The 26,872-nt window shown below is 58.1% G+C and overlaps 1 protein-coding gene across 6 annotated transcripts in view; it reads right to left on the bottom strand.

The window, feature by feature from the left end:
* Positions 1–685: 685 nt before the first annotated feature.
* FOXP4 (forkhead box P4) overlaps positions 686–26,872 on the bottom strand; it is a 33,835-nt gene continuing 7,648 nt past the window's right edge. The window contains exons 2-16 of one of the 6 annotated variants that reach the window (XM_068960985.1): positions 21,541–21,636; positions 14,937–15,059; positions 14,337–14,423; positions 12,631–12,778; positions 12,295–12,508; positions 11,978–12,082; positions 11,175–11,262; positions 10,011–10,094; positions 9,708–9,912; positions 9,542–9,618; positions 8,684–8,785; positions 4,946–5,067; positions 3,487–3,553; positions 2,945–3,114; positions 686–2,512 (exon numbers count right to left, since the gene is read on the bottom strand). In XM_068960985.1, coding sequence (XP_068817086.1) covers positions 2,365–2,512; positions 2,945–3,114; positions 3,487–3,553; positions 4,946–5,067; positions 8,684–8,785; positions 9,542–9,618; positions 9,708–9,912; positions 10,011–10,094; positions 11,175–11,262; positions 11,978–12,082; positions 12,295–12,508; positions 12,631–12,778; positions 14,337–14,423; positions 14,937–15,059; positions 21,541–21,636 — 1,836 coding nt within the window. In that variant the 3' untranslated portion in view covers positions 686–2,364. The remainder of the gene's footprint in view (positions 2,513–2,944; positions 3,115–3,486; positions 3,554–4,945; positions 5,068–8,683; positions 8,786–9,541; positions 9,619–9,707; positions 9,913–10,010; positions 10,095–11,174; positions 11,263–11,977; positions 12,083–12,294; positions 12,509–12,630; positions 12,779–14,336; positions 14,424–14,936; positions 15,060–21,540; positions 21,637–26,872) is intronic. The other 5 variants (XM_068960988.1, XM_068960989.1, XM_068960987.1 and 2 more) reach the window with 5 other exon arrangements.

Raw genomic sequence — 26,872 nt, 5'->3', positions numbered from 1 at the left:
GGGTAGTGGATGGGGAGTCAGGATTTGGTGTGGTCCAGTGTGGTGGTGCTCCCTACCCTGCTCTGCCCTTAACAGCCTGAACCTCTTCCTTACCTCCCCCACCTGTCCGGGGTCCCCTCTCCATGGGCTGCAATAACCCTTTTTTTGACTCAAGTCTACACTTACAAGCGCTTACACTGCACAGTGGAGGACAAGCATCTCAATGCCACTCCCTCCCCTACGCACACCTATCCAGGTAGCCTCCACCCATGGGTGATGGGCCCAGAGGGCTTCCCGGGCATGTGCTTCTGGATCCCAGGAGGAAATCTACTGCCCAGTGAAAATGTCCAGGCAGGAAAACTTGGATTTCAAACCCATGAAGGAGCCAGGCCCAGGAGTTGTGACTTTGGGAGAAAGCAGAATGATGGAGACCTGGTTTGAGAGAAAATTCCCTGGATGATGAGTGGAAAAGGGAGCCAGGTGGAGCGGAGAGGAGCTGGAACAACGCTGTGAATGATCATGGAGGCGGAGACGCTGGTGCTGGGGCTCGGTCCACTTCCGCACTTGCAGCAAGCACCCCTCCAGGAGACCCCCGCTGCCCAGAGCGTCCTCCCCTCCCTTGCTGACACACGCAGGGCCCGGTGAAGAGAGGACGTTTAATATTTCTGTGCTGGTCAAACAGAACACAGGTGGGGAGTACATAGGGGAGGGGGCAGAGGGCCCCCTGCCTCTTGGGAGGGGTGGCTTGTGAAGGGGTATATGTGGGGGTTTCTTGGGAAATAGTCCAAGGAGTCTTCTCAGCAAAGGGGCCTGGCCTGGGGTGTTGTGTAAGCATCAAACACACCCAGTCCTTGGCCTTAAGTTGGGGTCCCCCATAGGGGGTCTGTGGAGAGAGTCTCACTTTTTTTCCAGCTCCTTCGCTGGAATCCACACTCCCAGTGTGATGGGGAACTTGGTCCTGGAGAGGGGGGGTCTGGAGAGCCCCCAGGAAGCAGCCCAGGGTTGGGAGGAGGGCTCCCCGTGCCCATGGCCCAAGGGGACGAGAACCCTGCAGGGGGAGCTGAGGGCAGCAGTCTCCTCCCCTCTGCCCGTGCTCCTTCCCCCAGGCTGGGCCAGAGCAGAGGGGAGGTGAGCAGGGCCCCCAGCTTCTACTGAGTCCCAGGGTCCTCAGGGTTGGGGTGGAGAGAGGGGGTCTTGGCCACCAACAGACACTGTAAACTTTGGTTTAAAACAATAACTTAAGTCGGGGAGGGCTTCCAGCCTGGGGCTGGGGTGGGCAAGAGGAGCAGGGGATGTGGGAGGCGACAAAGGAAAAAGCCAGCGAAAAGTTTTGGTTTTTGCTTCCGGCATAAGGAAGGTCTTTGGTCATCCGAGTAACTGAGGGTGCAGGGTTGGGGTGGGTGAGGGGAGACTCCAACGGGGGACCTGAAGGCTGGGGTGGCAGTGACCGGCTGGGTCACAGCAGCCACCATATTCATCCCGCCCGCTTTCAGCCTGGGCTTTCCCCGGACAGAGGCAGACGCTTTCCTGCAGCCCCAGCACCACCTCGGCCCGACTCCAGCCTCAAGGGTAGCTCGGCTCCACCTCCACGAGTCCACCGGGCACAGGCCTCTTCCTGTGCTTCCTGGCGTGGGGGGCAGCGGCCAGCAAACAGGGGTGGAGGCCTGCTTCAGCCTGGAGCCAGACGCCTTGCTTCCACGGACCCCGCCCTCAATCCGGGTTCTCTCCCCACAACCCCGGGACTTGTCCCCCCTGCTCCCCGCCCCGCACTAGCTGTGGCCTCTGAACAGGCAGAGCTGAGGGGGCTGGTTTCTCCTGGGGCTGCTCTGAGATTCAGCTGCCCTGACCCAGGCCAGGGCAGGGGAAGGAGTCAGGGTGGAGCTTTTTCTTCACAGTACGGACAAGATGGTGGGAGGGAGCACAGACGGAGGAGGTGGGGGCCTCTGGCCAGACCACACGGCCAGAGCCAGGGGTGCGGTGCCCTGGGTTTGAGAGGGTGGCTTAGCCCGCCTGCGGGTCTCCAAGGCGCTGAGGGGCCCTGTAGGGGCGAGCTGGTGGGGGAGGAGGGCCCTGCTGCTGCTGGTGGTTGGGGACAAGGGGCGTGGAATTCAGATGTTGGGGGGGGGGGTCTGAGGAGGGGTCTGGGCCCTCCGTGTCCTCTGCCGGTCCCAGACCAGGGATTCTGTGTCCCCTCGGGGTGGGGGGCGGACCGTCCCTGCCCCCGAGTGTCGTAGGTCAGTCAGGTCACCTTGGGAGTTGCTGGCCCAGCCCCCCCATCTGAGTCCTGGAAGTGCCTTGAGGTTGGGCGGGGCGGGGTGTGGGGGTAAGTGGGGCCTGCTCCCGAGGGCGGGGTCTCACCCCTGCCCCCGGAGGCCCTTAGGACCCTTAGGACAGCTCTTCTCCCGGCAGCTCCTCCTCCAGCTCCCTGTCTTCTGGAGGGCCCGCGGTGCTGGGGTTGGGGGGCCCCAGGGGGGGCCCCGGCCGCCTGTCCTCCTCGGCCTCAGCCGGCTCCTCTTTCACCTGTACCTGGTGGCTGTGATGGGAGGGGTGATGTGGACACCCAGGGGGCCTCCCCCTGCCCGCTCCCACCCCAAACACATCCAGAATCTGGGGGCATGGGGGTGTCTCCCCAGGAGCCCCTCATTTCTGAGGGACTGAGGGCTGACATCAGTCTGGTCTTCCCCGGGGCTCTCTTCAAAGGAAAGGAGGTGTCGGGATGGACAGAGATGGTCCTTGGTTGAGAAGGAAAGAGGAAGGGAGATGAGAAAGGGTGGAGGAGGGAAGGAAATAAAAATAAAGGATGGAGGTGGGGAGCCATGAGGAGAGCGTGGGGCCACTGGTCCTGGGAAGAGAGCTGGACCGGAGGCGACAAGATGGGGATCCCAGCTGCAGGGGGACAAGATCCCACCTTCCCAAGGTGTGTGGGGGGCACTGGGGTGGGCTGGGGTCCGCGCCACAGCCTCACCTGTACTGGGGTGGGGAGAGGCGAGGCGGGCTGCTGCTGCCATTGCTGGGCAGCGGCTCCACGGGGGCACCCGCATCGTCGTGGCCGAGGGGCAGGAGGCTGCTGGCGGAGCCAGGGTTCAGCATGCCGGGGCTGTTGAGGAGGGGGAAGCTGCTCTCGGCCAGGGCAGCCTGGAGGGTACAGAAGTGGAGGCCCGTCAGTGGGCTCCACCTGGTCGGGTGATGTCCCTTCCCCAGCCCTCAGGAGCCTCCTGTGCTGCGTGTCTGTGCCCTGGCAGATCTCCGGTGCTCCTGCCTCTGACCCTGACCTGCCTCTCAGCTTTGCTGAGAACATGGGCTTGACTTATTCCCCTCCAGGGAGACAGAGGACCCCTCCCACACATGAACAAGCCAGGGCAGGGGACTCCATTGCCTATCTATGCCAACCTCCCTGCCCTGTGCCCCGTGTCTCTGCCGGAGAGGGTGGAGGCTGTCTTCTGAGGCCAGCGAGCTGGAGGGAAGGTGACGGGGCTGGAAGGCGCTGGTCGGGGACCAGTCCACTACCTGGTAGCTGGCGTTAAGTGCTCCGTAACTGAGGCCCGAGATCATGTTCTTTACCAAGGTGGGGCTCCTGGAGGAGAGAGAAGGCATGTCTGCTTCATTCACTGGCTTACTCCTCACTCAGGCCTTGACCCTAACTGAGGGCCTGCTTTGTGCCAGGGGAGGTCCTGTTCACTATCCTGGAGGTCATAGTCAGCCGTGCCCATCTTGTTCAGCCCTCCTGCTGACCTGAAACAGCAGGAAGCAAGAGCCGCCTTCACAGGAGAGCTGCCCAGGCTCCTAGGGACGCTGGAACATGCCCAGAGTCTCCGAGCTGATGAGTGGGACAGAGATTCCTCCCTGTGTCTTTCTGCACACCAGGCAGCCCAGGAGCTTTTCTCTTCAGTTTAGATTTCCCGCTGTCCGACAAGGTCTGAGTGATAGCCTCCACAGTCCCCTTTCTGTAAAATCCACTTTCCTGCCATCCTGAATTTTGGGACATCTAGAATGCCATGTGCTCAGCCTGTCCCCACATGCTCTACACCACAGGCTTTTCTATACAGAAAAGTGCTCCAGAATTTGGGTCAGGAAAAGCAATGGCTTAAGGCCATCCTTCCACAGTGACTACCCCCGGTTTAGAGAGTGTCTCAGAGAGGTTAAGAAACTGGCCCAGTGTCACAGAGCTGAGGAGAAATAGAGGTATAATTAGAGCCTAGATCTTCTGATTACAGTGTGAAAACGGGACATGAAGACTTCAAGTGTTGGGACTGCCATGTGAGGGCACTCAGAAGGGGTGTGGTTCCTTTTTGAGTCCCAACCCTGCCCAAGCCCCCACTGCCGCCTGAAGGTAAGGAGGCTGTCTGGGAGAAGGAATCTTTGAGGGGTACAGGCACCCACAGACATAATCTAACTTGCTTCACACCTCTGTGTCCTCATAGGCCTCTGGCCCAAGAAGCACAGGCAGGCCCACGTGAGATGTCTGGGGTGGAAGGTGGCGGAGCTGGAAGGGAAGCTGAAAGAGGAGGCTCTGACCCTCTCCCAGGCCCCTCAGTCTCCACTCAGAGCACTAAGTAGGAGAGGTCAGAGACCCAGCTCTGCCAGGGATCTGCTGGGCGACTGCCTCCCAGCCCCTTTCCCTCTCTGGGCCTCCTCTCCCAGTGAAAAATGAAGTGGGGCCCAGGGATCTCACAGGTTTGGCTCATCCTGTGACAAGACGGGGGAGAGTGGCTCTGGGGATGGCAGCCCCTTCGTCAATGGCCACGCTGGCTGCCACCTGCCCACGCCCTGATGCCCGGTTCCTCTCAGCTCCTCCCTCGGTCAGAAGCAGAAGACTGAAATGTCCTCTCCCTGAATCACCAGTCACTTCCAGACTCTGGGCCCTCCTGGGCCCCTGTGGCCTCCTTTCTCCCCGCCCTCCCCCACGGTGGGAAGGCTCTGGTGCACGGAGGCGCCCTGGGGAGGTATGGGGGGGTGGGCCACGCACCCTGTCATCTTTGGCGGTCTTCGCTTCTGGTACTCCCGCTCGTCCACAGTCCACACGGCACCCTTGACGTTCTCCACACGCACGAAGCACTTGTGCAGGCTGAGGTTGTGTCGCACCGCATTCTGGGGGTACGGGGACAGGAAGCAGATGCTCAGAGGGGGCCCCTCCTCCATGCAGGGGAGCACAGGCAGGAGAGTTCTCAGGTCCCACCTGGTCCCACCTTCCCCGGCCCAGTGACAAGCGGCAGCGGGTGGGCAGCAGACGACGCGGCTGGAGCGGAGGCAAGGCCCCTCTCCGCCCTTGGAGCCGAGGGTCCCCGGGACCCCTCGCCACCGCCAGCCCGCTGTATCGTCTGCTCCCCCCACATTTTAGAAAACTCTGTCCACCAGGTGACTGGCACCTCGTTAGCAATAGCCCATTTTCCCACCATCATCAGGGAGACACATGCAGTCGTTGGGGCTTCTGAAGAGCACGAGACCCCATTCAGGCCCTGGCCCCTCAGTGAGCCTGGGACGCCGTAGCTCAGGCACACACAGCCTCCATTAAGCCTCAAAAGTCTTGGGAATAACTCAGGAAGCCTTGCTGCAACTTCCTCTATCCCCTTGGAGCATGGGAGCCTTGACTCTGGGTTGTGGCTTAGACTGTTACTGTTTAGCCGCTCAGTCGTGTGACCCCATGGACTGTTGCCTGCCAGGCTCCTCTGTTCATGGGATTTTCCAGTCAAGAATACTGGAGTGGGCTGCCATTTCCCTTTCCAGGGGATCTTCCCCACCCAGAGATCGAACATGCGTTCTCCTGCATTGGCAGGTGGATTCTTTACCACTGGGGCACCAGGGAAGCCCTCTGGCTCAGAAAACATAGCTTATTGAGAGCACGAAGTATACAGTAGGGGCCTACTGCATGCTTGTTAACATAAGGAAGCTGGGAGAAAGGAGTGTGTGAGTTTAGTGGCTGTACAGCAGGAAGAGGAGGGAAAAGAAGAAAAGTCACCTTGGCAGTCCCACCTCCTCCCAGAAGGATAACTTCAGGAATTGAGGTCATCTGGTTTGTAGGACACTTGGGTGGGGGCAGGGTGCTTGGCCCATATCGCCCCCTGGGAGCCTGGGCTAGGGCCCTAATCCATCCCCCACCGCCCCCCATGTTCCTCACTCCTGTCCCCCGCTCTCCTCTTTCAGCTTCACACCCCCAGCCGTCCCTGCCCCTGTTACCTGTCCCCTCCAGCCTCCCCCCACCTCATCTCCATCCTTGTCTCCTCTTTACATTTCTAAACGGGGAGGAAAGCAGCCTGGGCAGGCAGCCCGTGCCCCTGGAGATCCCCTCTCCCTCTCTCCCTTCCAACTCTTGCCACTTGCAACTGGCCCGATTTCATTACCAATTTTAATTTGCCTCTAATTAAATCCTGTGTATTTTTCCAACTCGCTTGCTAATCCACGAGGGAGGCGGGCGGCTGGAGTGGAATCTCTTGGAGCGATAATTACAAAGGGCCTAATCACGCCGGGGCTCCTGCCTCGGAATAAATTTGCCCGCATTACGGGGCTCCGATCCTCCGCTTTGCAAATGAGAATGACCCCAATTTCCGAGGATGGCCTCACCGGGGCTTTTTTCCCTCATTTCGAAGCCTGATTCGTGATGAGAGACTAATTCGTTACGCTGAAACATTAACGGCAATTTAAGGGGTCTGGCGGGGGCTGCGTAAACAAAAGGACCGGCCCACAACACGGGCCCTGGGAGGGGACAGACACAGGGGGAGGGCCGGCAAGGACCGTCAGCTTGGCAGATGGCCGCTCTGTCCCCGGCTGAACGGCAGCTGGCCTGGCCCACGCTGGCTCCCGACCCTTCTGCCCTGGTCTGAAGCGGACAGCATCCCAGGCTGAAGGGCCCGAGGAAGGAAAGGAGGAGGGAGGAGAGGAAGCTGAAATAGTTGAGAAGAGGAGGGACCTCAGGAGCAGACAAACGGACGGAAAGGAAACAGATGAGTCGGGTGTGTACCCAAGGTGCATTTCCCAAGTGACATGAGTGGCAGCTTGACGGCAAAAATCCTGAAAGTCAGAGTGGACCACAAGCTGAGATGGTTTCTGCTGTGCCACAGGGAGGGCACAGGTGGTGCCCTACACGTGGCAGAAGCACCAGCAGAGCACAGCTCAATGGGACGGTCACTCACTGAGTGAGCTTCTTGCTGGGACCTAAACGAGGCGAGGGGAGGTGGGGGTGAAGACCACCACGGAAGGAGACACACTGCTGAGACGACCAAGGCTGGGCCACCAGTCCAAGGTGGTTGGTATGAAGGCCCAGGGGGTTGAGCTACGGGAGGGGTGGCTTCCTGACGGTCATCGAAGGGTTTAAGGAGTCACCTAAACCAGCTCCTCCTGACCTCAAGAGGGATTGTAGAGGTGATAAGAGAGGACAGCAAAGGAGGATCGGTGGGTGAGAGGCACTTGGCCCCCAAGGAGGCGGCTGTCTGTAGCAGTGAGGCTCCACACTGATTCGCCTAAAGGTAGAGGATTAATATAGTAAAGCAAATGTTACATAACAACTGTAATGATCCCGACATTTGTATAGGACTCTGTCCTTTATGAAACCTGGTATCCAAACCAGCTTGCAGGTTGGAGACTGAACCAGGTGGCCCCCAGAAGGCCCTGCTGGCTCAGAGAGAGGACAGGACTGTGGTTGGCAGGAAATGACATCACTCACAGCCAATCAGAGCAGCTGCCCCAGCCTCGCTGCATCTTTGGCAAGCATTGGGAATTGGGCATGGGGATACAGAAGGTCAGGAAGCAGTCTCTCCTGCTGAACTTAGCACTTTCAAGGAAGAGAAGGCTGAGCTCTGTACAGACCCTACCTGTCCTGATCACTGGTGGGGAGGGGGGTCCCTGTGACACTTGTGGAAACCTGGTGGGCCAGGGGAGGTAGGCTGCTTAACTGCAGCTTCTGCTCTGGCCAGCAGAGGGACTCAAGAGCCAGGGATCTGATTCAGGTCCTGCGACACCGGGCCCTGGTAGCCATCCTTTCCCACAGGGCGCGGACACTTCCTTCTTTCCCCTCAGCCGCTCCCACCCTGCTGCACGGAATGTAATACTTTCACCCATCAGACAGAAAGACAGACAGCACACCCCCCCCATGCTGGCTCTAGAAAAATAAACAGCTTAGTGTCCCAGCTCACATCTCTGCACCCCATTTTTCTAGCGTCCCTCCCTTGCCTCTTTCTGGTCCCCCAGGAAAACTCTACAGCTGAAGGTGTTCAAATGACTAATTGGATGAAGACAATTATCTTCCTGCCACTGATGGGCGGAGCTGGGGAGAGTATGAGTGTCTGTGTTTGTGCCCCACAGTACAGTCCAGGATTTCGGTCTACACACACGTCCAGGCCTGCAATCACCCATCCTGCCACCCCCCCCCCACCCCCCCCATCCATTCTAGGCTTCAGAGTGTGCACTCTGGCAAGGAGTCTGGACCTTCAAGGACTCCTGTGAATGGGACCCAGGCATCACTACCAGGTTCAGGCACTACTGACTCCTGGAGGCCCTACTTCAGGGGGCTGGGGTCTTTGGGGCCAAGGTGGGTCCCCTCTAGAGAAGTGGAGGTGGGGGTGGAGGGGCCCAGGGCCCAGGGCCCAGCCTGGGGCCTGCTGAGTCATTTGTATAGAACTGCCTCTCCAACGGGTCTGTTAGCCAGCTTTGGTTTCAAAGGGATGTGCAAGGTTGCCCAGGGCCCTGGTGAGGACGAAGGGGCATGCCTTACCTTCCAGGTGGCCGTGTTCCTGCGGAAATAGGCGAACATCCTGGTGAACCAGTTATAGATCTCATTCAGGGTCAGCTGCCTGTCGGGGGTTTCCAGGATGGCCTGTGGACAAGGAAGAAGTACAGGGACCCTCAGTCTGGGCCTCCAAGGGTCACAGGCCTGTGTGCTCTCCCTAGCTCTCCTCTAGGGTCCTTAACTCATCTGAGGACAGGAGAGACCCACGGAGGAAGCACGTGGACAAGCCTGGGGGTGCTCTCTGGTCCTCTGAGAGGGGCAGGCTGGTTGCAGCCCAACCAGAGGCTAAAGGGAACGTAAGTCTCAAGGGCCATGCACTTGTTGGAGGAGCGTGTGAATTTCTGCTGGAGGGAACATGGCTCAAACAGCCCCTGCCCTCAACTGGGAAGGAAAGCAGCATTCTTGAGAGAAAGTAGAGCAGGCCAGTTGGAATTTATCCTGGTTTTGGCAAAGGGCACCCCAAGCATGAGATGGAGTGTGTGTGTGTGCGTGAGAGAGACAGAGAAAAGGAGACAGCTACGAGTGACGCTAAGTCTAATAAAAAGTAGTCTCACGGGGTAACCTGCATGTGGAAAAGAGAGAATGGACGACACCGTGGGTATGAGCAGCAAAAAACAGCGAGTGTGCTCTCAGAGACAAGGTCCACCTGACCAGCAGGCTGGGATCAGCCGAGGTCCCATAGGACAGGCCATTGGCTGAGGAGGAAACTCGGGTGCGAGCGGGACAGGACTCCCATGATGCTCTCTGCTCCCAGGATCCCCTGGGGGCCGGGACGCTGAGGGAGGTGCGCAGCCAGTGTGCCGCCCCCAACCCACTCCCTCTGCCTCCCCACGGCTGGCTCACCTGGCGGATCAGGGAGGCGTAGGTGAAGGGCGGCCGGACGTCGGCGTTCTTGTAGAACTCATGGTTCTGGGCCAGCTCTGGGGGCAGACAGTCAGGGCATGAGGAGGTAACCGGAAGCGGGGTTCCGGCTGCGGCGGAAGACGCCCCTCCCCGCGGCGGCCCTTACCTGAGGAGATGGGGGAGCAGAACTTGTCGTTGCTCCTCCGCCGGGCGGGCCCCCCGCTGTGCAGGGAGGCGGAGCCCAGGCCGGGGGGCCTCAGCGGGGTGACGGGGGCGGCGGCCGAGGTCGGGGGGTGCGCGAGGCCATCTGGGAACGAGTCGGCTGCGGAGACCGTCACCTTGGAGAATGAGGAGCCGGGGACTGGGTTCAGCTGTGAGCAACAGGGCAGGGTGCTGAGCCGGGGGGCCCCCAGTGAGGGGCGGGGGGGCGCGCGGTTCTGAGAGCCGCAGGAAGGGGAGAGTCACTCACTGGCTGGCTGAAGGGCTTGGGCTCCGAGGGCCGCATGTGCAGATGGGTCATCATGGCCTGCAGCCGCTCGCTCTCCTTGGCGAGCTGTGGAGAGGTGGGCGGTGAGCAGGGGCCTGTGCTAGGGGCAGCTGGGCCCTCTTCCCCTTCCACATCCCAAACCTCCATCCCCAGCACCTCTCATCCCTGCCCCCTGGTGTCTCCCTCCGTCTCCTGCTCCGTGAAACCCTCTGCACTTATCCGGACTGTGTCCCCGGCCTGGAGCCCAGCACAGCCGCTGCCCGTCAGTGCCCACTTCTCCCCAACAGCACACGCCTTTTCTCCCCATCACGGGCAGAGGCTGTGGCTGAAGTTCAGTGGCACTTGTGTGTGAGGGTGCCCTCACACACTGAATGGGGATACAGGAATGGACGGATGATTCATTCACCCCTATTCATAAATTCAACGGATCTTTCACAACCACCCTCTCACGCCAAGGTGCTCTGCTGGGTACTGGAAGGCAGTGGGTAAACATTGGTTGGCTGCCTCAGGGACTGTCCCGAGTAGCCTCCAAAGTATTCCAGGCTGTAGAGTGTGGACTCTGGAGCCAGACTGCTCTGGTTCTAATCCCAGCTCTGCTACCGACTGGCTAAGTGACCAGAGGCAAGTTACTGCACCTCTGTGTGCCTGTTTATGGCTGTAAAGTGGGCATAGCATCTTCCCAGGTGGCGCACTGGTAAAGAATCTGCCTGCCAACGCAAAAAACACAAAGGGACACAGGTTCGATCCCTGAGTCAAGAAGATGCCCTGGCGTAGGAAATGGCTACCCACTCCAATTCTTGCCTGGAAAATTCCATGGGCTAGGACTCACTCTGGCGGCAGAGAGTTGGTCACGACTGCGCACACACAAAACAGGCATAATAATAGGACCCACCATGTAAGATCATTCAGAGAATCCCTTGAGTCACCTAGGTGTTTAGCGTAGCACAAACAGGTACTCAATATGTTAGCTATTCCTGTTTATTTTTGTTGTTTTTATCAGTATGCATCTCTTTGGGACCTCCTAGCAGAGTGGCCCCCAACCCTGGCTCCCCCCTCAGAATCCAGCTGTGTTCACAGACCTTGAGAACCTAAGATGACCCTTCCAGGAGCCCCCCTGCGCCCTGCCCCCACAGCTTGGGGCCACACCTGGATCTCCAGCTGCTGCACCACCTGCATCTGCACACGGCACTGGGCCGTGCTCCGGTCGTCCAGGGCGTGCTCTGTGTTGAGGTGTCTTCCGGTGGGGAGGAGGGGGCGGACAAGAGAAAGTTGGCCCTGGTCATCTAGCTGTCACCACCCTCCCCTCCCCTCCTCTAATCCCGCCCACGGCCTGGAGAGCAGACAGACCATGACATACAAAGAAGGGAACCAGACAAAAAAAAAAAAAACAGGGCCACGGAGGAAGCCCGCCTTCTCATCAGCCTCCTTTGATGTCTTTGCTAAAATCCCAGCTACAGAGAGATCTAATTGCAAATGAACTAATTAAGTAAACCTCTGACGAAGCGTGAAAACAATTTGTTTGACCCTGATGCTGCAAGGGTCTGGGAGACAGTGGAGTTAATCAGTCAGTGACAGAGCCTGGCACGGCTGTGGCAGCTGGCCGCCTGCTGCCAGCCGCCTGTCCGCCAGGCCCAGAGGCCGTCTCTAGGCCGTCACTTGGGGATGGGCCTGGGGGAAGCTGGGGAGGGCGGTGGGAGGAGGTCTCTCCTCCTCACACCCCCACCCTACTGGGCTTCAGCTGCCTGGCGACTGGGAACTGGGGACAGGGGACAGGGTGGGGAGGCTGCTGGACCAGGAACACAGATTGGGCGGGGGGGTGGGTAGGTGCGATGAGGGAATTGATGGTGCAGAGAAGGAACGAGGCCCCGCCCCCTGGGGTGAGGACACAGGACACTTGGGCAAGTTGGGTGGCAGGCTGGGGGACAAAGGAGAGGGGTGGTGACACCTACTTGATAAACTGGCCCAGGTCTTCACACAGGGTCTCACAGCCTGGCCACTTGCACTCTCCATGTCCGTACAGGGGGTGGGAGCCAGGCGTCTCCTCGTGGGAGGAGCTGCAAGGACAGGGAGGAGACGGGGGTCAGGGACCCTGAACACACCAGCAGCCTGGGTCCTGCACAGCCCCAGCTTCCCTACAGATGAGGTTTCAGTCCCTAATACAGGTTCCCCAGAGGTCGAGCACAGTTTTGTGTGCCCCGGGAGAAGCCCCCAACTATGGCAGCCCTCGGGGTCAATGCCAGTCCCCAGGCAGGTGTGCAGTCCATACCTGTCTCTCCGAGGTGTGAGCACAGTGGGCTGTCCGTTGGGCAGGGTGTGGTGGGAGAGGGGAGGTGAGACTTTGGGGGGGGCGGCGAACGAGGTAGCGGTAGTGGCCGTGCCGGTGAGGTCCAGCCCCTCCTGCTTGACGCTGTCCTCGGCGGGCTGCCCGGGGGCACCCTCGCCCTTCCACAGCTGGGGCAGGTCCGTGGGGCACACAGCTGCTGCGGGGCAGAAAGGGGAGGAACACAGGAGGCCCCCTGCTGTAGCTGGCTCCTGGGAGCCCTTGGGGGCAAGCCAGGGCGGTGGGGCTGGGGCTGGGGCTGGGTGGGGGCTGGGTACTCACCTTGCGGGAGGGTCTGCAGGGGCCCTGAGGCTTGGCTGGGCTGCAGGCTGACCAGCCCCTGTCTCTGCAGGTTGAGCAGGTGCTGCTGCTGCAACTGTTGCATCTGCAGGAGCTGCTGCTGGAAGGCCAGCTGCTTGTTCCCCAGGGCCTGGTGGGGGGCCCGCGGGGGCGGGCAGAGAGGGGTCCCCTCAGCCTCGGGCGTGCCGTCTGGCCCCCATCCCGCAGCCACCCCCTCCCAGGGCCTGTCGGCCCCCGGAGCTGTCGTGGTGGCGTCCGCCGCTGCAGCCTCCCTGCTCCCAGCCCAGCTTCCATAGGGCTGCATGCCGCCTCGCGGTAAACACGCCTGCACGCACGCACGCAGGCGCGCAAACACACACACACACAGCCAGACCCAGACACGCAGCACGACGCCCTCCCTGCTCCCGCCTCCCTCCTTCCACGGCTTCAGCTCCCGCACCACAGCTGTGCTCGCCTTGGGGGGGCGGGGGGCTCTCATCACAATGATGGATGAGCCTGTCAGACTCGGGGGGCCACTCCTGCTTGGCGGGCACCCTTCCCACATGCCCGGGGTGCCCCCCTTCTGCTCTGAGGAGGGGGCCTTCTCCCCTCCAGCTCCTCTCCTCTCTTGCTTCTTAGATACAGAGAATCCAGGAGTCTGATGGGACTTTAACAGATCAGCATCGACAGGTCACCAGACAGGGGAACAGACACATTGCTGCTGCCCAGGTGCCCGCCAGCCGCCCACACTTGCTTGTTCTGCTCTTGCTGGCTCTCTCTTCCCTGCCCTGGCCCCTGATCTCCCTACCAGCCCCCCCGCCCCCCGATTCAGTACTTCACGCAAGCACTAGCGAGTCAGTCTGTCAGTAAGTCTTTTCTAAAGGCCCAGGAGCCAAGCAAGTCCTGGGTGCTTAGGAGGCAGGGATGGCTGGGCCCACCCGCCCTGGAGGTGGGAGGATGAGGGGGGGTTGCTTCTCAGTAAACCCACTCTAGAGACAATGCAGAGAATGTAACAAATACAACACCTCTGAGGGGAGGCTGAGGCTGGGAGGGAATGACTGGGCGACAGCAAGGCAGCTCCTGGGAAGAGGCAACTCAGAACATGGCTGTGTGTGGGTGGCAGGAACGGGGCGTGGGGCAGGGGCAGGGGGTTGGGGGTGGTACAGGGCCTGGTGTGGAACCTTAGGAGGCACTGTGGCACAGAGAGGGAGAGTGATGTGGGCTGAGGGGTCCCCTGGAGAGGCAGCACAGGATGCTACAGGATGTGACAGGAGTTGGAATAGAGCTAAAGAGACTGAAAGATTCTCAGGACCAGGCCTGGAGGGCTGAGGTGCTGGGTCACTGAGATGAGGAGGCAGGAAGAGGGCAGGACCACTAGGCGGCCTGTCCTGAACGAGGACACTCACACATCGACACATGCGTGCTCAGATAACCCAGGGCTCAGCGCATCTGCTCTCCTCATCCCACAACACGAAGCAAGGAGATGAGGACTGAACGGGGTTGAGGGGAGATGGAGGAATGTGCCTCCACCCCCCGCCCCCGACCGCAACCCCCTCCCCAGCCTCTCCTGATTTTTCTACTGTTCCCACCAAGCAATTCTCTCCCAACCACTCTGGGATGCCCAGCCTCCGGCCAGGACGGGGTTAAAGTGGCGGGTGAAGGGCAGGCACCCTTTGAAGGGCATGTCCTGCCCTGCCCAAGCCCCTCACCTCTTTGGGTTGCTGCTTCCCGGCCTGCTGTTGGGTGAGGAGTTGGAGGTGGAGCTGCTCTTGCTGCTTCTTGTAATATTCCTGCAGCTGGGAATGGATAGCAGGGCGGGAGGGGGTTAGCGCTGGTGGGACTGCTGACCCCAAGGCAGTACCAGCCCTCTCAGGACTGGGCTGCTGAGAGACAGATGGCCCAGCAGGGAGGGCTGCCCTGCCCTCCCCGGTCTGCGGTCTGCATGGAGAGAGCTTCCCTGAGTAGAGCCAGGACTGAGAGGGGCAAGGGGAGCCTCCCCCACACTCCATGCCCTCCCTCTCCCTTAGGTCAGGAAAAGGTGGGGGATGTTCTCTGTCCCTCCCTTCGGGCTTGGAGATACAGGTGGGGCCAGCAGGCTGTGAGGGTGTAGGGGGTGGGGGGTTTGCTGTGGGAGAGGCCTGACCTCTGACCTCTCCCCAGCTGTCCTGGAGGAAGGCAGGTCAGTCTGGCCTGAGCAGTCTCTCTGGTTTCCGACACTGCTGTGGCCCTTGGTGATGTTGCTAGTAAACAGGGTGGGAGTGGGGAGGCCAGAACACCCTGCCCTTCCCTCAGCCTGGGGGCAGACTCACCTGCTGGATCATGAGTGCTTGCTGCTGCTGGAGCAAGGCCTGCAGCTGGGGGGGCGACAGGATCTGCTGCATCTGCTGGGGGGTGAGCATCTGGGACGACATCATGGCCACTGACACGGGCACCTGCGGGATGGGCCGAGTCAGACCCTCACCTCCACCCCCGCCCCACGGAGGCCCCCACCCAGGGCCCCGCCCCTAGCAGGGCAGAGTGGCTGCAGAGTGAGCAGCCTTGGGTTCACATTCTGGCTCTGCCACCTGCTAGCCGTGTCTCCGGACAAGTGACTCACCTCCTTCATTCTTGATTTTCTTTCTTAGAAAACAAACATTTTTTGGCCATAGAACCTGTGGGATCTTAGTTCCCCAACCAAGGATAGAACCCGTGACCCCTGCGTGGAACTGCGGAGTCTTAATCACTGAACCACCAGTGAAGTCCCTATTCTTGGTTTTCTTGTCTCTGAAATAGCGACAGTCTTGGAAGTAGCGACAGTGGCTGCCTCTTAAAGTTATCACAGGGGCTAAGGACCTAATACTTAGAACAAAGCCTGCAGATGTGCTGTGCTTAGTCGCTCAGTTGTGTCCAACTCTTTGCAACCTCATGGACTGTAGCCCGCCAGGGTCCTCTGTCCATGGGGATTCTCCAGGCAATAATACTGGAGTGGGTTGCCATGCCCCTCCTCCAGGGGATCTTTCCAACCCAAGGACTGAACCCAGGTCTCCCGCATTGCAGGTGAATTCTTTACCATCTGAACCACCACATGGAAGCTCTTATATGCAGTTCTTGGTGTGAGAAGATTAGAACCTAGTGACACTGGTCAGTAGAACCCATGCTTTGCAGGATTTCCCCCACGACCACCAAGTGATGGGGAGGGGCAGTATGTAGCCACTGCCAACTCCTACTCAGTGTGTTCTGACAACAGGACCCACAAGGTGGGCCTGGCTAGGAGGGCAGCCTGCAGCCACAGGAAGGTTTCAAAATGCCCACATGGCACTAGGATCTGGACTTTGGCCCAGCTCACATCCATGTCATGTACTCCAGCCCATCTGCCTAGATGGCCTGGAGCTGATGCCCAGGGAGCATGGTAGTGCCATCCTGGGTGAGTGGATGGAAATCCAGAGGTCCAAGTGGGGTGGAAATACCAGGCGGGGGCACAGGGAGGCAGGCCACTGCTCCTTGCTGGGCACTGAACTTGCCATGTGACCTCTTGGCAAGTCACTGGCCGTCTCCAGAATCTCCCATAAAACAGGGATCGGACTGCAAGAGATGCCTCCATCCTGCTGGAACATGCATGGTTTTCAAAACAGGGCAGCTTTCTGTCCCCCGCCCTGGGTGAGGCCTCTCTAGGAGGCCCAGAGAATCCAGCTCCAGGCAGAAGATTCAGGGAAAAGCAGTACCATTATTCTTTCCCCCATTTCCCACCTCCCCTGAAATCCCCAAGCTGGGCATTCATATCCAGGGTAGTCCAAGCGGCAACACTGTCTTGTTGCCCTGCTTTAGCAGGAGAGGTGTCCTGACCAGCCCATCGGCCACCCACATCAGTCTTCAAGGCCTACGTGGTCAAGACTCTGGTCTCCTGCCTCTCTCCCCAGCCCCAGCACAGCCCCAGCAGAGGTGGCACACCACAGGCACTCAGTGTAAGTTTATGCTTCCCTGAGCTGAGTTACCATCCCCTGCAGATCAACTTTGGGGCAGGGAGGGAGGGGAGCTGGCGGCCCAGTCCAGGAGGAGCGTCCTGCAGAGACTTGTCCTGGTCAGGACAGGACAGGTTATGTCCCCAGAGGACTCCTGGGCCCCTTTACCTTTCCCCAGGCTCATGAGTACGGCAGAAGAGGAGGAGGTGGTTCCACTCAGGATCCCTGGCAGGGGCCGGGCTCAGCCTGAAGCCACCAGTGAGGTTATCCCCAGGCAGACGGGGGACATGCAGGGGACTGAGGGACACCAGCAAGTCTCACCACTCCCACCCCATAGCCAGTGGCCAAGCCACAGCCCTGGGGCTCCCCTCCTCTACCTAAGTCATCTCTGTGCAAACATCCCTGGAAGGGGCACCTTGCTTTTTAGCCATGGTCACACCGGGTGAATGAGGGTGCCCCAAGTGCAGGGTTGGAATTCATGCCCAGGTCTGTGTGCTCCATAGTTCCCGTTGTGCCCAGGTCCTGCACTGCCTGCCCCATCCAAGCAGCTCTTGAGAAGGGCTGGGAGAATGAGCAGAAATGGAACCATCCAGAGAGCTGAAGGGGTCAAAAAGGTTGGAGATTCCAATGCCCAACCTCCCTCTTTATAGCTGTCACTGGGGAAGAGAGGGAAAAGTCAGGCTGCAGAGCTGTTCTGGTCCCCACCCATGGAGGGGCCTGCAGTGGGGGGGCAGACCACAGCACAGACCCACCCCGCCTTGCAGAGCCAGCCTGTATCCTTTGCTGGGTGACCCCAAAAAGGTAGTGATGAGCTCAGAGTCATGGATTTCTGAGTCAGGTGACCCAGGTTCTTGTCCCTGACACTGACTGTCCTTTGAAATCCCTTAAGCTTCCTTTTCTGCATCCGCTAACTGGGGTCGGGCAGGCCTGCCTTCCCTGCTTCACAGGACTATTCAAGAGGAAGTTGTTGGCAACTGATAATGTACCAGGCTAAGCCCTGTATGTGCATCATCTCCCCGAATTTTCATAGCCACCCTGGGAAGAGGGCACCATCACGGTCATCATTTTATAGATGAGAAAACTGAGGCCTAGAGGGACAATGGGAAAAGGGGTAAGTGGAAGTTATTTGTGTGTCATGAAACTCTACACAAACATAAAGACAATTACTTTTGAAAACCCTCTGGCTTGTCCATTTTCCCTCTGTCCCCCGACTCCTCCACGAGTGCACCCCAGCACTTGGGCCCCAGGAGCATTACACAGTAAGGGTCACTTGAGACCAGAGTTCTGGCCCTCCCATGCTCGTGGCTGTGGGGACTGACCTAGAGCAGATGGCCACGGCTCCGGCCAGGAACACTGAGCCCAGACACCCGGGAGGTCTTTCCAGGCACCAGGACTGTGAGTCACTGCAAGTGGCCTGCAGGAAAGGATGCGGCATTTCCTTCCTTGGGGCTTTCCTACTTGGAGGCAGGGGAATGGAAGAGATGACCTTGGAAGGCCTCCCCAGCCTCTGCTGTTCCCGCCAACTGGCCGAGCAGCTGGCTGGAGAGGTGGCTGCAGCAATCTGGACGGATTACCTTGTGTGTACTCATCTCTAAGGTGGCCCAGCAGGGTCAAGAAAGGTCAGTGAGGTGGCTGCTGCTTGCCGATCTCCTAGACTGCCTGAACCCATCCCTTCCCTTCCCGCCCCTTGGGGGTTCTGAGAACTGAACTGGAGCTCCCCTGGTGTCCCCAGTGACCCCCCTCACCAGGCTGGGATGTGTCAGGATGGGCATCGTCAGCGAGTCAGCTCGGCAAGGCCAGTGAGTCACCATCTGGAGGGCGGCCAGGGCAGCTAAATGCTTACAAAAGCCCTGGCAGTGTGAGCCCCGGGCAAAATGCCGCCAGCTGCCTCCAGCCCCGCCCTCAGCGACCCTGCTTAGGCTCGGGGCCCTCCAACCACCATGGATGTGGTATGCTGGGCTGGGAGGGGCAGAGATGGCACCTGACACAGAAGAAGCTCATTTGGAGGCTGAAATGGATACAATTTGGTGCCAGAATCAAGGACCCAAACTCAACCTCTTTTAAATGGGTGAGTGGGGAGACTAGGCCAAGGTTGCAAATAACCCTTGAGAATAACCAGAGAGTAGTTCTCATTCCTGGCTGGAGCTGCAGCAAGAAAGATGGTGGTGAGACACCAAGAAGAACTTCAAGGAATAGCAAGGGGGCTGAGAAGATGAGACAGTGGCTGGCTTAGCTAAGGGGCTGCCCCAACCACCCTTCTGAAGAAACTCCTAGCTACCTGTACTGCCTTCTGTGAGTGACTCTCCCTGCCTGGGGCCCAGACCCAAACCAAGCAATCTCTAGGCTGCAGCTGGAGACCTAACCTGGCATTAGAAACTCTTGTGAAGCTGGCTCTGAGAGAGGGGTGGTGAACACAGCTTGGGGGTGAGCGGGCAGTTGATCCTGCCTTGAGTTGGGGACTACTGGGAAAGCGGCTGCCACTGAGCTACCTGACTCACCTTATTCAAACTCCAGATTGACATAATGCACTCTCCCGGGTCCTCCCACCAGCCGTGAGATCACAGAAAAGCTGTTTCCAGGCCCTGGACCTCACTTGGGGTCAGAAGCCCCACTTCCTTGAAAACTGAACCTGAGCATGAGGAGGAGAGGCAAGGAGGGTGTCCAGGTTTGGAGGAGGAGGATCATTGGCTGGGACCCCAGGCTCCTGGAGAAGTTCAGACATGACCCTAAGAACCCCCATCTCCCAGAGAACCATCAGGCCACGCCTCTGTACCGGGGACTCTGGTTCACTACTGTGCTAAGCACGTGACAACATCACAATGCAGGCAGGAAAGTGTGTGTTCTGGAGCTAGTTGTTTGGCTTCAAATCCTGGCTTGGCCCCTTGTTAGCTGTGTGTCTTTGACCATGTTTCTTAACCTCTCTGGGCCTGAGTGGCTTCATCTGCAAAACGGAGCTAATAACAGCATCTGTCTCCTAGGATGGTGAAGATAAAATGGGATGATATTTGTAAACTACCTGTGTCTGCCCCATGGTAAGCACCGTGTAAATGTTGTCAGTTTAGGAAGTACTGAGTGTTTGTTGAATGACCTCTCTCACTGTTGGCGGTGGGGGTGGTTTCCTAAGGAGGATTCCACAGCGTCCCTTCTTTTCTCGGTCCTTCCAACTACCATCCAGCTCCTTCCTCTTACTGGGTCAACAGACCCTCTCTGGATTGGGGAACATTCCAACCGTTCCCCAGCTGACTCCTCCCTGATTTTAGAAGGTGGTATTGGCTGGACCAGGGGCTTCCCAGGTGGCACAGCGTAAAGACTCCACTTGCAAATGCAGGAGCCACAGGGGACCTGGGTTCAGATCTCTAAGTTGGGAAGATCCCCTGGAGGAGGAAACGGCAACCCACTCCAGTATTCTTGCTTGAAAAATCCCTTGGAGAGAGGAGCCTGGCGGGCTACAGTCCATGGGGTAGCAAAGAGTCGGACATGACTGAGCATGCAAGCTATTCTAAAAGCAGTAGGCTGGGCCTAGGGGAGAAAACTCAGAACAGACTCAGTACAGTAGCCTGAGGGCTACTTCAGACCCAAGGAGTATATGGGGGCGGGAGGGGGGGTGGAGAATGAAAGTGTTAGTCACTTAGTTGTGTCCAACTCTTTGCAATCCCATGGATTAGAGCCCATGAGGCTTCTCTGTCCGTGTGATTCTCCAGGCAAGAATACTGGAGTGGGTAGCCATTCCCTTCTCCAGGGGATCTTCTTGACCCGGGGATTGAACCCAGGTCTCTTGCGTTGCAGGCAGATGGCCGGGGGGGGGTGGGGGGGGTGGGGGGGGGGATGGTGGTGGCGGGGGGGGGGGGGTGCATTCCCTAGTTTAAACAGACCCAGTTTTGACACTACAGGAGACAGGAGACCCTTATACTTCATTCCCATTAGCTCTCCGGATTCTGTCCTCCCCTCCCCCGCCGAGGCCACTACCCCTCTGTGCCCGGCTCCTCCCCCTGAGAGATGTCTCATTGGATTGGAGGCTTTTAGAAGAGGGCCACTGTCTGGCACCTTTAACTTCTTGACTGCACTTACATAAAACACAGATCTGCGTTCAGAGCCCCAGGACAAAACCTAGGCCTGGGTCCTTGTCCAGGCACCCAGTACCCCATCCCTGCCCTGCCCTTCTTGTCCCCCCTTCCTTCCCTCAGCACCCCACCCCCCAAGGCTCCAGCTTTGCTCACCCTTCCTCCCTTAGATAAACTTCCTTTCAAAGCCCCGCTTAATCCTCTCCCCAATTCGGAGTGCCCTCCCCTCCCAGCAAAGAGGGGTGGGGAGAGCGAGGAAGCTTGGTGGCTGGGCCGGCGATGGGGAGGGGGGTGGGCTGCCCACGGAGCTGTGACCCACCCCGACTCAGACTGCAATTCTCCCAAGTTCTTTGTGACACAAAAGGTAAACAGAAGGCCTGGCTTACCCCCGCCCCCCACCCCATCTCCCCTCCCCCAGCCGGCCAGATGGGCCAGCACACTGGGGGGAAGGGAGAGGGGGAAAAAAGGGCAGATTGTGCAAAGGAAAACAAAAGAGACAGAGAGACATCAAGAGACAGGAAACGTGGGGAGACAGAGGGTTGGTGGGTGAGAGACGAGGTAGGGGGAGGGCTGGGTGTGGTGGCCTCAGCGAGTGAGAGAGCTGGGGAGAGGAGGGACAGGCTGAGTGACCCAGAAGTGCTGGGGAGAGACCAGAGGCGGTGGGCAGAGAGATGCAGAAGAGGAGGGCTGAATCAGACTGACTCTGAGCCGACTGGCTTGGGGGGGAAGGTCAGGTGCAGATGGGAGGGCAGCGTTTCTCCACCCACCCGGCAGTGACTGTGGCTCCCACTGGGAAGTTGCCCACTCTCTGGCACTGGGGATGGGCCAGAGCACTTCTCCAGCGGGTCCTCCCCTCCCTCGGTGTCCGGTCTACCCCGACCAGCCCAGCCCAGTCCGGTCGGTGTCCTCCTCACCTGCACAGCAGAGGCCGACTGTTTGCTGTCGTTGTTCCCTGGGGAGCTGAGGCCCGAGGCCTGCTGCAGCAGGAACTGCCGGGCCACCTGGAGAGCCTGCAAGACAGGGGTGCATCAGTGTTCCAGCAGCTCTAGGGGACATTTGGAGAGAATGAAGGGGAGGAGGTCAGGTTCACGTGGAAGGTCGTGGGAATGAAAGTGAAGAAGGAATTCATAGGGCCTGACTCCATCTTAGGCCTGTTCATGCTGATCATGCTCGGCCACCTTTCCAATGGACTCTGAACTCTTTGTTTAGAGCCTATGAAAACAACAACAGAAGGATAAGGCCCCCTCCAGACAGGGGAACCTTGAAGAGCGTAACTAGGTTACTCATCGCCTGAGAGAAACCATACACTAGATCACCCCTTCCTCCAGACAGGCCATACATTTTTCTGTATCTATCGGAGTGTAACCTCGGGTTTATTGATTATTGGCTAATTGTTTGTTTGAGCACATGAGCACATAGCATGTGAATGATGGGGTTTTGGGGATTGTATTTTCCTTGGTTTATGTAAGTCTCAAGGAATTTGGAGTGGTGGGTTCAGACACATACACACGGGGTATAAAAGATTTTCACAAATGCTGGTCGGGGTCCTTGGCTAAGAGGAGACTCTGCCTTGGGCCCGCCGGTGTAATAAACTGCGCTCCACTATCTGCATTGTCCTGAATGAGTTTGTTTCCCAGAACACGTGGCTACAACAAGAGGGTCACGGGGTCCACCTGGGCTTGTGGAGAAAGCTAGGAGTCACTGAGAGAAGCTACCAGGCTTTGGGGATCAGAGCCTGTAGGGACTCACTCTGGAACTGTTGAGACTCAATGAGGGCAGTGGTACAGAATCTGCCTGCCAATGCAGGGAATGTGGATTCAATCCCTAGGTCGTGAAGACCCCCTGGAGTAGGAAATGGTAACCCACTCCAGTATTTTCCAGTATTGCCGGAAAATTCCATGGACAGAAGGGCCTGGAGGGCAGTCCATGGGGTCCCAAAGAGTTGGACATGACCGAGCACAGAACACACGTGTCAATGGGGGAGCAAACGGAAGGGTGGGTGGTCAAACAATGATCCAGGAGAAAGTATTAACACTAACAGAGATTATTTGTCGAGCATCTACTACATACATGTCAGGCACTTTACAGGGACAATCTCATTTGATCCTCTCCTGGGAAGGTGTGAGGTAGGGATTATCAGACCCATTTTACAGATAAGAAAACTGAGTCTCCAGGAAGTTAAGTAATATGCCCAAGATCACATAACTCAGAAGCATCGGAGCCAGGATTTGAGGCCAAGAAGCCTGGCTCCCAAGCCATCTGTCTTACTAGGTGGTCAGTCTGAGGGCTCATGGGAATATCATCCACTTGAAGTCAGAGCACACAGTTGGGTGGATGAGGGTCTGAGCACTGCATGGCTTTACGAGTCCAGGGCGGTCTGGGCCCAGGACATCATGGCACTTGGGGAATTGAACTAAGTCCTGAAGGGAGTGTGAACTATCAGTGAGGCCAAGGTGGCTCAGTCTGGACTCTGAGGTGGTAGCATCATGCGATCATGGGAATGGGAAGTGCATAGTTTGCAGGAGGAGCATCTCTGGCCAGTCAGTGGGTAGGGGAGGAGGGCAGATGGGCAGTGAGCGGGAGGTTGAGCAGGAGAGGTCTGGTAGGAAGGGAGGGCTCAGGAAGTTCTCTGTAAGGTCTGCCAAGCCCTCCATCCCTGCCCGTCACCCACACCCCCTCCCACTCCAGGTCAGTAGTGGGTACAGAGGCTGGGGGTACAGGACTAGTTTTGAATCCACATTCCAGAAGCAAAAAGTCTGTCTGTCCCCAGGTTCCTCGAGGACCTTCTCGGGGCCTGGAGTGGTCGTGTCCAGGCCATGGACAGCAGGCTCTGGCATCAGGCAGACCTGAGTGTGAAGTCCAGCTGTGCCACCGCCCCCACCACCCCCGGGGGGTGATCATGGGCAAGTCATCCCCTCTCCTTGCATCGAGACCTTCTGCTCTACAAACCTGGGCCACCACCCAGCTCCGAAACACGTGGGGGATGGGGGTGTTAAAGGACCAGTGCTTGGCACACAGCTGGCATTCTCAGGATCTGCTCCTTTCCCTTCTGAATCTCTCCACCTTCCTCTTTGTCACCTCCTCCAGCCTCTCCCCAGCACACCTACTAAATGAATCCACCTGTGGCCCCCTCGCACATATGCCCACACAAACCCTTGTCTACCCTCATGTGGACTTCCACTCCCATGCCCACTGCAAGCTGAGCCCCACCAAGGCGGCTCTGAAAGAGAGGGTATGGATGCATGCATACCTTCCCTGGCCCCCACTGCAAACACTCAGGGAGCCCACTGTGTACCAAGCGTAAAGGCACACCCCCTTCGCAGCCCTTTCATTGAACAGCTGAGCCTCCCGGAGGCTTAAATCTAGTTCACCTTAGGACAGCATCTAAACACACCCTGGTGTTTATGGGAACGTGTCCCTGGGAAGAACTGGGATCCAGATTAGCATGGCCCTCAGCAGCGCTTCAGATCCTAGACCTCCCCCATGCCCTTCTTTCTGCAGACCTCAGCCTGGAGAAGTGGCCCAGGGGTGCTTCTCTTCAAGACACACATCAGAAAGTAGAAATCTGACCTGAGTCAAGGGCTCCGAGAGGCTGTGGGAGGAGGTGTGGGGTGGGGAGAGGAAAGGAAGTGGCCGAGTTGTCATCAGGAAGGGTCTCTGCTTCTATGTGCCTCATTTCTAGGGACCACCCCCCAGGTCTAGTGAGACAAGCTAGACAGATGCTCTATGTCCTCCAAAGGTAGATATGGGGTAGAAAGGTCAGGGGTCAGGAGCTGGCAGCCCAGGTGACCCAGAGAGGACGCTGGTCAGGGTCGGGGGAGGATGCACCCCAGATCTCTAGTAGGAACAGAGGAGCCGCATGGGAAGGATTTCCAGGGGAAGTTGTGGGGGGCACGCTGATCAGTCTCCTGGTGGGGGGGAGTAGCCTGGGGGGGTTGAATTCACTCCCCACTCTCCTACTTTGTGGGCCCCTGGAGCATGAAATTACAAGACTTACAGGGAAAAAAATGACAGGGCCTTACAATCTCATTCCTGTGAGAACTCCGAGGCAGACCCTCATCACCACACCGCCCCCCCCCCCCCATCTCCACTTCCCCTACTCCTACCACTCTGAGCTTTCCTCCCGTTTGGCCAGGTGAGATTCTAGGCCTGGCCAGCGCGTCACCTCCTCTGACCTCCCAGCTTTCCCCACACTCCTTCTTCTGGTTTCCGGTGTGCCTGGGACTGTGCTAGGTGCTGGGGAAACAAGAGAAACAGAACATGGACTGTCCCAGAGCGGCGATGGGCGCCAGAGCCCAGGGGTGGTGGCAGCGCTGACTGGAGTCTGGAAGGGCAGGCTCACCAGGACTCAGCAGGAGGGTGAAGGGAGAAGGGAGAAAGCATAGCGACCCCCACGCAATGGGCAACAGAAATGGACAGCAAGTCTGAGGACCTTGAAACCACTTCCAGGGACAGAAAATCAAGCTGTGTTGGGGGTAAGCAGGCAGAGAGGCTGGAGCGCCTTTGGGGTTTGTTCCTCCAGGCACTTCATTCATTCCTCCTTTACTCATTCGTTCACTTTCATGGCCCCTTGCCTCGTTACTGGCTTGGAGAAGATTGAGGGGTGACAGAGGAGATGGGGGAGGCCACAGTGGGCAGCACATGCTCATTTCATGGACTTTGTTTACAGCCCAGCCCCAACACCTGACCCAGTGAGGGACCTGGTTCCACCTACAGCTGCCCAGGAGTGGGTGATGATGGGTGGACAGGGGTTTGAGGCCCAAGCTCCCCTCCCCAGATGTCCTGGTCACTTATGCTTAGTGCACTGTGATACTGCTTCATCCTCACCCCCATCTGGACCCCTAGCCAGGGGTGGTGCTCCAGGAGAAGAAGGGCGGGCCAGGAGAGGCCCTTTGGCCCAGGAAGTCCTCCCCCAGGGTGGTCATCCATGGGATCAGGTAGGTCTGAGACTTCCTAAAGCCCCATCCGACTCACAGTCACCACCCTGGCACTACAGGCGTAAGTCTATCCTGCCCGCCTCAGCTAGGGCCTGATACATCACTGCAGACTGCCCACCTCTGAGACACGTGGGAAATGACACTCCCCACCCCCAACCTTGACAAATGCAGCCCCACCTTCTCCGCTGATGACAACCAGGTCCTGGCCTCCTTGAAAACAGAGACATTGTTAAATGGATCTGTGGGTTCCTGCCCCGGTCACCAGCACCTGGCAGACACCCTTGTGAAATGCACTTGAGTCTAGGCTGAACAGGGAAGGCAGGCCCAGAATGACACAGAGCTCAGGAGCCAGCGTGTGAACAGGGCCTGGCAGTTTTCAAAGCACTTCTACATTTGGGTGAAGCTTCCCAACCTTGAGCTAGACAGGGCAGGTGTCACTGGCTTCATTTGACAGACAAGGAAATTGAGGCCTAGGGTCCCATAGCTAGGAAGTGGAGTTCAGACACCTCCAACTGCCCAGCCCCCCTCAACCCCATGGAGAGATCATCGTGATCTCATGCACAGTCTGGTGAGGCCTACAAATGTGCCTTCCTCGAAGTCTTGGGAGCTTGCAGCTGTCTAGATGTGAAGGGGAGGTACAGCTGGATGAAAGGGGGGAAAAGACCAAAAAAACAATCTCCCCAGGAGGAAAGTGGGCTCAGTTTCCCCTCCCTGCAGGCCAGAGATACCCAGATACAGCTTTTGGTGGAAAGAGGCGTTTAGGATCCCATCAGGGTCGGAAATTCCCTGGAGGTCCAATGGTTAAGACTCTGTTTCCACTGCAGGGGAGCAAGGGTTTGATTCTGGGGCTGGGAACTAAGATCTCACAAGACACGTGGTACAGCCAAAAAAAAAAAAAAAATCCCACCAGGGAGAAGGCATGGAGGGCTCAGGGAGCAATAGGAAATTGGGAACCATTTGGCCTTTTCAAGCTTATTTTCCGTCTCCCTCCACCCCTCAGACTGAAAACCAAATGCTCAGCTCTGTGGTTTGGGAAGTGAGGTCTAGTTTTCCTCTCAAGGAGGCAGCACTGGTCCTTTCAGTGCCTGAACCCTGGTCAAAGGGATCTGGATCTAAATCCTAGCTCTACCATCTACTGAATGACCTTGGCTAAGTCCTGCTCTGAGCCTCAGTTTCTTCCTCTGTAAAATGGGAATAACCCTGTAGTCAGCTCAGAGGTTTGTTGTGAAGAATACATGAGACAGTGTGCATGGAGTACTCAGCACAGTGCGACCCCAGCAGGTCCTGGATGGACATTAACTCCTCTGAT

The sequence above is a fragment of the Capricornis sumatraensis genome, chromosome 22, assembly GCF_032405125.1.
Source record: "Capricornis sumatraensis isolate serow.1 chromosome 22, serow.2, whole genome shotgun sequence".
Lineage (NCBI taxonomy): Eukaryota > Metazoa > Chordata > Mammalia > Artiodactyla > Bovidae > Capricornis > Capricornis sumatraensis.
This window is presented reverse-complemented; position numbering and strand designations above follow the sequence as displayed.